Source organism: Staurois parvus, unplaced genomic scaffold (genome assembly GCF_062004578.1).
Source record: "Staurois parvus isolate SC_StPar_1 unplaced genomic scaffold, SC_StPar_1.0 ptg000168l, whole genome shotgun sequence".
NCBI lineage: Eukaryota > Metazoa > Chordata > Amphibia > Anura > Ranidae > Staurois > Staurois parvus.
In genome coordinates this window covers 1,992,452-2,005,093 of record NW_028317964.1, presented here as the reverse complement: position 1 = coordinate 2,005,093, position 12,642 = coordinate 1,992,452, and the positions used below count along the sequence as shown (strand labels likewise).

The following is a 12,642-nucleotide window of genomic DNA, read 5'->3' as shown; positions in this document are numbered from 1 at the left end:
CACAATCTGCCGATCGCGGATGCAATGCTTTACAACATTTTTTTCCTTTCTTCAGCCTCACTGAGGACAGCATAAGCATGATCATAAGTAAAGCCTATTTGTTACAATTTGTATTTTACAAAGCGACTGACCTTGAGCAGCTCATCCTCTCCAGCATCAGGAAACTTCTCATGAAGTGTATCTTTCAAGACCTTTGCAATGTAACGCATGCCGTAACTGGAAGGCAAATGTAATAAAAATGATGTAAGGACATGCCTGGAAATCAGGCAAATGGAAAAAAAGCAGAAAATTTGGCAGAAAAAAATCTCTCTTACAATATGTATGCACCTTTATGAGCATATGGCGTTTGAGCATAAATGCATTGAACTGGCCAGAATATTAATTTATTGTACATTGGCTACATTTACACATACATGCTGGCGGTTATGCATGTTTACAGGTGATATTAATCCTGTGAAACAGCATACACATTCCCTTCTGTGCAAAGGAATGATATTAGGCTATTTTCTAGGTCCAATGTTTTTCATTCTTACAGTATAAAGTGAATCAAGAAAATATCACATTATGGCCACTTCATGGAGATGGCAATCAGATAGTCTAGTGGCCACAATGCTGTATTTTCCTAAATGAGCCTTTTATTTATGAATGAAAAAACAGTCAACCTACAGAGGAAATAGCCTAATAAAATTAGCAAAATTCTCATATATTAAATGTACATGCTTCACAAGAGAAAAACATTTAAACTTTTTTTTTTTTTTTTATTATCAATACAACCTCATGTTCTGCCACTTCACTGGTAATGTCCCAAATTCTTAATATTTCAGTTACACATTAAACTATACCTCTTTGACAATATTTGAGGTCTTTTCTACCTGCATTTGTATTCCTGGCTAATAGGGGAATATGTTTTTTTTGCTTTCAAAAGCAATTACCAAATGACCAGCACACATACTTACGGGATCTTATCAACGGAGCTGACAATGGCAGACAGGAATTTGTCAGTCACTGCCCGCATGTTTTTGATGGAAGAATCCAGTCTGGTCCTGACCTCCTCATGTGACATTGCTTGCTCTGGTGTAACATCATATGGCAGTTTGCTGGATGGTGAAGTATATAAGTGTTAGATAATGCATTTTAACTATGCCAATGCTTAAGCAAACTGGAAAACAAGCTGGATATAGTTTGTTCTATAGAAAGAATTTATACCACAACCTAAAAACAACTGAAGAGACCGCACTACTGCTGTGGAACCTTCAACCTTACCTTAGAGCAGAACAAACAGTAAGCAGGCAGGCTTTTACTGCAGAAGTGACATGCAAGGTGTCTTCAGCAATAAAATGCCCCTACCTGCTTGCTCACTGAGCTCTCCAGCGCTGTAAACACAGCTGCACATGCATAGCTCAGCTTACAGTGAGGTGTCAAGCACTGTTTGCTGGGATGAGTTGTTCCTGCACATGGACAGGAGTAACTTCATCTCATGCTGGCCAATGAAGATGGCCAAAGACCGGCACACAGAAGAAGATGCCAGCGTTTGCAAAGGACCTTTGGAAATGTATTAACCCCTTTAGTTCCACTTTAAGGTCAGTGATATTGCTCTTGCTCTGTTTATGTCATGCTGTTCTAGCATTTAGTAGTAAAGTAGTAAATACTCTACTTTTATTAAAAAACTACATTTTTGATAACCACAGAAACATTCTCCATACATTATTTTATTTATATGTGTGACCAAACATCAACATTTTTCAGTAGTCACTGGCACCAGCTAAGATGAGATTGTGATATTAGGGCCCCTTTCAAACAAGTGGCAAAAACAGGCCATGGTTTTATGGCTTCCTGACCACCCACCTAAAGCCTACTATGCCAGCTGGAGGGATTTATTTACATGCTGCAGATAATTTAACATAGCAAGTCACGTTGACAGAGGAATCATTCGCCTGTTAAACTTGGCCATTCATGTCAATGGGGTTGTGCTGACGCCTAAAGCAAAAACACAGATCGCTTTTCAGAGAAGGAATGAGTATGGAACCTTTAAATACCGCCTTCCCCAAGGGCAACACACTCATCTAAAATGGCTCCACGTTGTTCTACACATACCCACTTTAAACTACAGACAAATTTACATTTGTGCATAGCCAATCTTTTTCTCTTTTATATAGAGTAAAGAAGGATTAAAACCTCAGCTAGTTTTCATTCCTGTCTATGTCCTCATTGGAAAGGTTCACTATCTGTCACTTAAAGTGATGGGAAATACAAAATGTAAAGGAAATGTGTAAATTCTGTGTAATAATGTATTCTATTTTGTATACTTTGCCTATGTATTGTACACGGCACTCACTGTGCACATGGCACTACCAATGTTTTCATCACATGTTTGCATTCCTTCCTGATTAAAAATTATCCTGTCTATGTAATACCCCTTGTTACCATAAACGTAAAATTGTAATATTAATGTGATACCTACGTAATCACGTGTCTAAAGACCTTCAAATGAACAGTTATTTGGAAAGATGCTGAGTGTATCTTTTTTGTGTCTGTTCCTTACCGCAGTGGTTATTGTTAATTTGGAACCACTAATCAATATGAGGATGAGGAGAAGTTTCCCAGCTATAAAATGTCAGTATTAGTGTCCAGAACAGATGGCAAACTTTTACCTGGGGGGGTGACCCTGAGAATCCAAAACGAGCAGCCTGAGACAATCTGGGAATTTCTGATAATCAGCCGGCTGAGATAAGCCCTTTGCTTACATTTGAGATATCAAACTGTTTTGATCAGTAACACATTTTTGGGACAAAAGGAACCTATTTTACTCCTCTTAATCGAACTATATTGATTAGTAGTTATATGTTATATTGTCACTGTCTACTGTATAACGGAGTGTTATAGTTAAAAAGGAATAATAGTGCTGGTTAACAGGTTATATGAAGCACACATCTGCTGTAACAGATCTAGAAGCAAGAGGGCATAGGAACATGTAAAGAAGAGAGAAGACTGGCCAGTCATTATGGGCATTAAATTAAACAAGGGAAAAGGTAAGAGAGTACGCTCAGAAAATGCCCAGCTCAAGAGGAGCGCTAGAGAATACATGAACCGAAGGTGCAGTTCTGCCTTTACTGAGCCCCTAGATAAATGGTTAAAGTGGACAGAAATCCACAATATCCACAAGGGGTAACAGGGTTACTGAGTCCACAGGGACTAAGAATCATGTAGATTAAACAGCTAAAGGAACAGCTATCTATTTGAGCAAGATGAATGACGGGTGACAGACAATGTAACATTAGACATAAGAGGAAATTTTGATGTTAAGTTGTGAAAGGAATTTAGAGTAAGGAACAACAACTTGTAAATTCTAAAACATAGGAAAAATCCAACACAGAGAAATGAAAGTCAAATTGTATAAAAAATAATATAATTCTTGTCCCTGGCCCAAACAGAATACCTTATATGTGGTCAGAGAAGGAGGATGGGAGGAGCACTATGGCTGCCCGTCTGATCATAAGAGCTGGAGTAAATCGAGTACGGGATTATTATTATTATACAGGATATATATGGCGCCAACAGTTTGCTCAGCGCTTTACAATATAAAGAGAGACAATACAGCAATGATAAAGTTCCATACAAGAGTGTTAAGACTATCACCTGGCTTCTCCAGTCTGAGATTCCATCTGGTTGACCCATGACTTATAAATATCCACAGGGTCAGTTTTGATGTTGAGTGACTTGTCATCCATGATCTCCTTCACTACTGGTGACAGGATCTGCCTCAAAGCATTCTGGCCACGAGCCCCTCGGTTAAAACTCACCACCATCTTGATAACAGTGGGGTTTCCTGTGACTATTTCTTGGATCATGTCCACTTTAGATCTGTGGGAAAAAAAATCAAAATAGGTATTCACTTTAAGGATTGTCAAACGTTCTCTTTTTTATGTTAGAAATATATATTTTGTGTACATGATATAAATTTATTATTATTATATAGAATGTATATAGCGGCAACAGTTTGTGCTTTACAATATAAAGGGATATAGTACAGTTACAATACAATAAAGAACAAGAGTATTAAGAGGGCCCTGCTCATAAGAGCTTACAATCTAATACGGTGGGGCAAGTTTATCACAGTTCCAGTTATTTTTAAATATTAAATATGTATATGTTTATGTAGTTATCTTTATTAGTGCTATCTGTAAAACTAATTTCATGAGCCCCTCCTGTGATTTTTCCCTCCACATAAAAATGCAGATAAAAACACGAATGGTTTAACCTCTTTAGACCACATAACACATGTGCAGGGGCAAAAGGGTGGGCTTTAAAGGCTAAGTTCACCTTTTAGAAAAAAAATGTGCATTTATTTTTTTTTTTCCCTCAGGAACCTGAAAAGCATTGCACCTGTGATAAGTGGCTCAAGAGCGCTGCAGACTTGTCAGGTTACTGCAGACCAGCCCTGCAGTGTTCAGGTCATTCCTCCGATAAGGGGCTGACTGTTTACAAGCTGCAGGGTTTGTGAACGAACTATGAGAGCACTCATCAGCAACCTCACAGTTCATTGGGAAATACAAGCTGTCAGCCGCAATGGCTGATGGTACTTGTAGTTCACCCATTCACAAAAATGAATAACACGGCTGTGTGGGTAGAGCTGAGCCAATTTCAAAATGTGACAGTGTGTGCAACAATCCCTCCATTTCAAATTGGAATATTGCTCATCCTCTGTGTTACCTTTATATCAGAGAAAGGTAGCTGTGCTTTGAGTATGGATATATCCGTGCACCCTGAGATCTTCTAATAAAATATGCACTTCTTAGATAATGCTTCCTTTGTTCACGCATAGCATAAAACAAATTATAAAAGGCCTAGCCACCCTGCTGCCACATATGTGTATTGCCTTCATAAACGGGTTAATATCTATATTAGCTATATATAGCTTGCATTATGGTAGATCTGGGATGTTTTACTCTGATAATGCTGTATAAGAACATATACAAGTCACTTTTGGGTTATGTCACTATAGGTTGAGATTGTCATAAACATTTTGCACTTCTTTTGACTGTAGGATTAACCGCTTCAGCCCCAGGTCAATTCTGACATTCCTCTTCTACGTGTAAAAACCAGAATTTTTTGCTAGAAAATTACTTCGAACTCCCACATTTATACAACTTTTTAAAGCAGAAGCCCTAGAGAATAAAATGGTGGATGTTGCACTTTTTTTAAGTCACAAGGTATTTGCGCAGCGCTTTTTCAATTGCAATTTTTTTGGAAACAATACACTTGAATGAATTTTAATTCACAAAAAAATATAATACCCAATTGTTTGGTAAAGTATAAAAGATGATGTTATATAGAGTATTTACTCAACATGTATTGTTTAAAATTGCATATGCTCATGGAATGACGACAAGTTATGGTACTTAAAAATATCAGTAGGCAATGTTTTAAAAGCCTTTACAAGTTACCAGTTTAGAGAATCACAGGAGGTCTGGTGCTAGAATTATTGCTGTCACTACATGATAGATAACTTATATTTTGTATATCAAATTGTACAACCCTAATTCCAAAAATGTTGGGATGCTGTGTAAAATGGACACAATAACAGAATGCAATTATTGGCAAATCTCATAAACCCATAGTTTATTCAGAATAACAAATAGAAAACATAGCAAATGTTTAGCGAATGTACCATATTAAGAAAAAAAAGAAGGTAAATATGAATTGGGTGGCATTAACAAGTCTCAAAAATGTTGGGACAGGCGCAGCATCCGCTCTTCTTTTAACACTCTGTATTCTGGATTCTAACTGTTCTGGGTCTTTTGTGTCGTATTTTTCATTTCAAGATGCACCAAACTGCAGGCAGGACAGTTAAGCACCAATACTCTTCTACAAAGCCATGCCGTTTTCATAGAGGCAGTATGCAGTTTAGCATTGTTCTGCTGAAATATGCAAGACATTCCCTGAAAAAGAAGTCATTTGGATGGGAACATATGCTGCTCCAAAACCTGGATATATCTTTCAGCATTGAGGGTGTATTTCCAGATGTGCAAGCTGTTCATTCCATATGCACTAATTCAGCCACATACCATCAGAGATGCAGGCTTTTGAGTTGAGCGCTGATAACAAGTCAGAAGGTCCCTCTCCTCTTTAGTCCGGAGGACGCAACACCAATAGTTGCCAAAAAAGAATGTCAAATTTCAGTTCATCTGACCACAAAACAGTTTTCAACAATGCAACAGACCATTTTAAATGGAGCTGTGACTCGGGGAAGACAGTGTTGAGATATGGCTTCTTCTCTGCACGATCGAGCTTAATTTTTGGATAGCACTGTGAACTGTGTTCACAGAAAGTGATTTTTGGAAGTATTCCTGAGCAGAGATATACATCACCGAATCATGCCGGTTTTTAATGCTGTGCTGTCTGAGGGTCTGAAGATCACAGGCATCCAATATTACGTTTCGGCCTTGTCTCTTGCAAACAGAAATTTCTCCAGATTCTCTGAATCTTTTGATAATATTATGTACTGGAGATTATGATAGATCTAAAGTCTTTGCAATTTATGTTGAGGAACATTATTCAACAATTTTTAGATGCAGCTTTTTACAGATTGGTGGACTTCTCCCCATCTTTGCTTCTGAGACACTGTGAATGTCAGGCTCATTTACACTTGCTTCAACTTCAATACACATTAAAGTACCTACTGCTTCAGCATGCTTTTTTAATGTGTTTTTGATGCTTTGTGATATTTTTTTATAGCTTTAATGAAGCTTGGCATGTGCTCTATGTGTGTGTGTGTTGATTTCCTATTTGTTTTACAGGGGCCCAGTAGAACCCTGGCTCCCTGGTACTCCCCACTCAGCAGATCCTCAGCTTATTAGTACCCTTGTTCAGCAGAATCCCTGCTCAGTAGTACTCTCAGCTCTATTGATGCCCTACCCAGTAATATCCCTACCTTTGCTAATCCCCAGTTCAGTAGTAACCCCCAGCTCTGTTGATCTCCCGCTCAGTAGTAACCCCCAGCTCTGCTGATCCTCCTTTCTCTCCATTCCCCACTCACCTCCCTCTATATTGCTCCCATGCTGCGCACTACATGTGACATTGCTAGTTTCTCCTGCTCTGGTCTGCTAGCTCTGCTGATCCTTCGCTGCCCAGTCCACTTTCTCCATTCCCCACTCACCTCCCGCTATAGCATTCCCATGTTGCACACCATATGTGCCGTCTGCTAGTTGCTTTGCTCCAGTCAGGACCCAGCACACCTTCCTGCTGCTCCATGCTGCACAACAGATGTGACGTCTACACTAGAAACTTATTATATAAGTACACCTGAACCAGAAGTGGCTGCTGATGACATCTTTCAGGTTTGCTTGTTGGTCTCCCAGTGAATTATGGGATATCTCATAACTGCAATACCTTGGAAGCATAGTGACGCTAAAGCTGAATAAAAGCATCTCAAAAGCGGTTGGTGCTGTAAGCAAGCTTTGCCGTAGACTTCTATGGAGGCTTTGAAGCACCAGGAAAGCAACATGGGGTATAATTTTTGAAGCAAAGCAAACAAAACACGTGTGACCAGGACTGTAAGCTAACCATTTTATTTTGTGACAGGGACTTTGATTGGCATTCAGAGTGCATTAAAAAGCGTGTCCAATGCCGCATTTTGAAGCACGTGTAAATGAGCCCTAAGATGCTCTTTTTATACTTGTTGCCAGTTAACCAAATTAGTTGCAAATTGTCCTTACAACTCTTCATTGTTAGTACCACTTACTTTGCCAGCTTTTTGTTGCCCTGTTCCAACTTTTATGAGACGTGTTCCTGCCATCAACTTCAAAATTACCTTATTTTTTTCTTAAAACAGTACATTTTCCTATTTTGATTTGGTTTTCTATTGTGATTAAAATATTGGGTTTATGAGATTTGCAAATCATTGCATTCTGTTTTTATGTAGATTTTACTCAGCTTCCCAACTTTTTTGGAAATGTGGTTGTACTTGAGGAATAATTGTAGCAGTTGTTTGTTTTTAGGACATAGATTTGTTAGGATGGAATAGGAGCATGATGTTTGTAGTTATATGGAGGAAACCACCTACTTAATCTCCTCCTGGAGGGCAGTCTTGAAGAGGCGCAGCAGCAGATATTCTTCTCTTTGATTGGATGCATAATTATAGAGAGTAAAGATAACCGAGTCCATGAATTTGGTAGACTTATTCTGGGGCATTTGGAAAATCAGTTTTGCCAAGTAGGTTGGATTAGTCTGTAGAAACAGAAATGTTTAGGATTGAATTAAGAGATGAAATATCAAATTATATGTACAACTTTATACTGATTGGTGCTTTCTAATAGCAGTGCAAAAATGCGGATTCTCAGGTTTTTTTTTTTTTTTTTTAAGTGAATGGGGGCTCCTGCATGATGAAGCCTTTTTTTAACCACCTCCAGTCTGGACACTTTTACCCCCTTCCTTTCCAGGCCAATTTTCAGCTTTCAGCGCTATCACACTTTGAATGACAATTGCGCGGTCATGCAACACTGTACCCATATTAATTTTTTAGCATTTTTTTGAGACAGGTAAAGCTTTATTTTGGTGGTATTTATTCACTACTGGGATTTATAGTTTTTTTGCTATGTAAATTAAAAAGTCCAAAAATTTTGAAAAAAAGTGTTTTTCTTATAAAATTTTGCAAATAAATAGTATTTCATCATAAATCTTGGCAAAATTTATTCCATTATATTTTTAGTAAAAAAAAAAAAAAAAAAAACCCAAATTAGTATACACGCAAAAATAATATTTTTTAAACATTTTTTTAAAAAATTTTTTATATTTATTATTTTTTTTTTACATACTGTCACCCTAGCAGTACAGTGTCACCATGGTGACACTGTACTACTTGTGGGGGGGTGAAGATTTTTTTTTTACACGGATTGCTTTTACACCCATAAAGGCTGTAAAAGCAATAATTTCTCCTTCTCTCTAGCTGCATTCTTGCAGCCATTGAGAACTGAGTGAGCTGTGATTGGTCACAGCTTGTCACATGGTACAAGGCTGCTGTGAAGAGCCCTGTACCATGTGACCTCTGTGATCATTCACAGATTTCACACGTAGTAAGCAATGATGTCAGAAGTGACATCTTGCTTACTACTCTGCATGTGATCACTGATTGGCTAATCAGTGATCACATGATCGGGACCTCGTACAGAGGTCCCGTCCGACGATCGGTGTTCCACTGTGTCCAGAGGACACAGCGGGCACCGGATCGCGGTGCTGCGCGCTTCCAGGGAGCGCGCACAAGCAGGGTGCGGGGAGGCTGTTTATAAACGGCTACCCGACCCTTCACTGCCACCGTCCGGCCGTTTATATACAACGGCCGGATGGGAGGTGGTTAAATGATAGAATAAAAGTGCACAGTAAGGCCACTTTGCACACAGGGCCATCTAACTGCAGTGCGCCCAGGAGGGACAGGTGCTGGGTCCAGCCCACTTCAGGCAGCCTGTCAAAGTCTATGGTCTTCTGTGTTCTGAATCCTCGCTCCTGCATTTTCTAAATGTCGGTACTACTCACTACAGCATCCAGCCCCATCCAGTCACAGCCTGCCATACACTTTGCCATACACCTGTATGCTACACCTGTCCCTTGTGGGTGCAGTAAAGCACCAGGAGGGATGCATTGCAGCTAGACAGCCCCATGTGCAATGGGCCTAACCATTAGCAAGAGCCCACTTTCATTACACTTGATTTAAGACTTCTACTAAGATATTTGACTATTGAAGTTACGAGTAGAATGGTGTCATGTAATAGGCAGGTGTAGATGTCAAAATGAGAAATTTGTGGGATTGTTTCTCTAATCTTTGCACAACCAGACAGCACAGTATGTTGTTCACCATTCCTTTACCTGACAACCAGACAGCAGAGTATGTTGTTCACAATTCCTTTACCTGCAGTAAATAGAAAAGATGCTGGTAAGCTTCCAGCTTCTCTCTCTTCTCTTTGCTGAGTGCCTTCAAGCCTCCCTTCTGCTTGTTTAATGCCATCATATCAGAGAGCTGCTCTTTGTTCTTCTTAGTCAACTTCTTACTATGGGAGACAACATCCTGCAAATGAGAAAAGACAGTATTTTAAGCATGTGCCCCTGTGCCTTTAGGGAGGGGTGGGCTCCCTTCAGGCAAACCTGATCTTAATCTATCCACTTCTTTATGTGCTCCAACTTGGAGACTCTCAAATATATGCAGTATACAGGAGGAGCCCTGGTGAGGCATTGCTGCTTCTACATATTTGCAAATGTGTGCAACTAACACCTCTACTTTATAATGTGAATTGTGAGACAGAGTCAATTTGGTCAGTGTATGTGGTATTTACCGCACAAGTAAAAAAGGCATGGTAAATAACGCATAAACTGACTCTAAAGTCAATTCAAAAAGCTAAATAAATACATTCGCTGAATAAGTCGTGGTCTAGCCACGCATTATTCAAGGAATTAAATAGCACTGCTTGTTAAGGAACCGGCACCCACCGGTGTCCTTAAAAGCCAGCATGGTTGTTAAGGAGTGGGCGGCCACCAGCGTCCTTAACCAGGGACTTTCAAGGTTTTTAAGGAGTCATCAGCTGTATGTAAAAAAAAAAGAAAAATGTGCCAGCAATGAAAAAAAAAAAAAAAAACAACGTAGGGCCTCCCCAAATCACACCAGGCCCTCTGGGCATTTTGGATTTTGAGGGGAACCCCCACACCAAAAAAAAAAGGCATGGGGATCCCCACTAAAATCCAAAGCGGATCTTTATCTGAGCATGCAGCCTGGCAGGTCAGGAAAGGTAAAAAAAAAAAAACAAAGAAAAAGGAGGCTCCACTCCCGACGAAGGTTCTGCTGTCTGCCAGCTCTTAAATAACTAAGGAACAGGGCCACAAGGTGACATCACCGGGTGACTGTCTCCTTGTGACATTATTGACTGAGGCACATACGTGCACCCCCCTTGTTGAGGCATGTGGTCTGGTATGGATTTTTGGGGGGGGGACCCCACGCCATTTAAAAAAAAAAAAAAAAAATAGGTGTAAGGGTTCCCTTCGAACGCCATACCAGACTTGAAGGGCCTAGTACGAATGGGTTGGACCCCACAGCGTTTTTTGTTTCTTTAATTTTTAATTGCCAGCAATGACTTCATACAATAACTCATACAGTATTTTAGTTCCATTTTTTAGTGAGTGCCAACAAACTTTCTGTGGTATCTTACGACATACTTGGAAGATACAGCTTTGTGAATTGTCCCCACAATCACAATGCATGGTTAGTAATAGGGTAAAGATCAGCTGCAGAGAGAACACAGGAAAAATTGATGACTAACCACTTGTTTTTTTTTTTTATAGTCTTTTATATTTGTTTTGTAGCCCATGCTTTCCAACAAATGCATTTATCCATTGCTGCTGTTATTTGAATATTTCAGGCACATCTGAGAAAAATAAAATTCATCCTGGAATCATACCTGTAATGTAATTTTGTTTTTGACAAGAAGTCCTATTTTGATGTCCATAAGGTTAAGGTCATTCTCTAGCTGCTGGTTAGATCTCAGCAGAGTCACTACTTCCTCTCTCAACTTCATGACTTCTAGTTCCTCCTGGAAATCCTGGTCACTCTGGTCCAGAAGATGGACAAATTTACGGACCACTGCCATGGGTGGGTTTTCAGCATTGACTGAAGGCAGAAGTGTTAAAAGTTTAATAAGCACACCTCAGATCATAGCAGAGAAACACAATAACTATGTACATCAACGAGAAACAGAGAAAAAAATGGAAGGAGAATAGGAAACCTCAGAGAAAGAAAAGACAGCAAGAACTGTCAGGGTGAGACAAAAAAATCAGGGTGAGAGAGAAAGAGGATAGAGAGCAAAAAGTTAAAAGACAAATTTATATCTGATTTACTACAATCAAAATCACTGTAATTAAAAATGATGAAATGGTCACAACTTTCCAATTTGATTGTACTATCACTTTTTGATTTACCAAATACTATTGGGTGTGAAGGCCTACATGAAGGAATAAAAGCTGAATGGAATGTTTAGGTAGACCATCTCACATTAGTACTAGTTACTGGTCGATCGAAAGGAGATTGTGGTCTTTCTTTCAAATTTAATAAGAAATTGTCATTTTATTGTAGAATATGATTCCAATATGCCACTATTACACTTGTTTTACTAGGCCCTGGGTCACACTTTTGCAGTTTTCCAGTGGCCTGCCACATTTTGGCAACATGTAAAGTCTCAGGTCAAGTGAAAACACATTTTAATGGGTGCTGTCTTCGTTGCAGCATCCTGTGTCGCTGCAACAAAAGAAAAAACAAAACCGTCAACGCCTTTTGGGTGATTTTTGTGTGGCACACCTCCTACAGACTGCAATTAAAAATTGTCAGCAAGACACAGCAGTGATTTCTGAGCCTTTTTTAAACTTATATTTCACTAACATTAATATTTCTGCTGTATAATTCTGTACTTGGCCATCCCTGCTGTTGAATTCTCCTCCCAAGTGTCCCATTGTCAGCTACCGCCCAATATTTGATACCTCCCAACCACATAGCTAGACTGGACATCATGTTGTTACAGTTGTCTTTGCAATGTGGGCAGTGCAGTAGAAATGGCGTCCAGACGCATGCCTAATGTTCGGGACAAGGAACTGTTAATCAGCCTAGTACCA

The 12,642-nt window shown here is 39.3% G+C and overlaps 1 protein-coding gene across 1 annotated transcript in view; it reads right to left on the bottom strand.

Moving 5' to 3' along the window:
• IQGAP1 (IQ motif containing GTPase activating protein 1) overlaps nt 1–12,642 on the bottom strand; it is a 254,871-nt gene that overhangs the window by 26,349 nt on the left and 215,880 nt on the right. Inside the window, exons 23-28 of the mRNA XM_089676402.1 lie at nt 11,439–11,647; nt 9,902–10,057; nt 8,063–8,226; nt 3,637–3,861; nt 957–1,097; nt 132–216 (exon numbers count right to left, since the gene is read on the bottom strand). Of these exons, the coding sequence (XP_089532528.1) occupies nt 132–216; nt 957–1,097; nt 3,637–3,861; nt 8,063–8,226; nt 9,902–10,057; nt 11,439–11,647 (980 nt within the window). The remainder of the gene's footprint in view (nt 1–131; nt 217–956; nt 1,098–3,636; nt 3,862–8,062; nt 8,227–9,901; nt 10,058–11,438; nt 11,648–12,642) is intronic.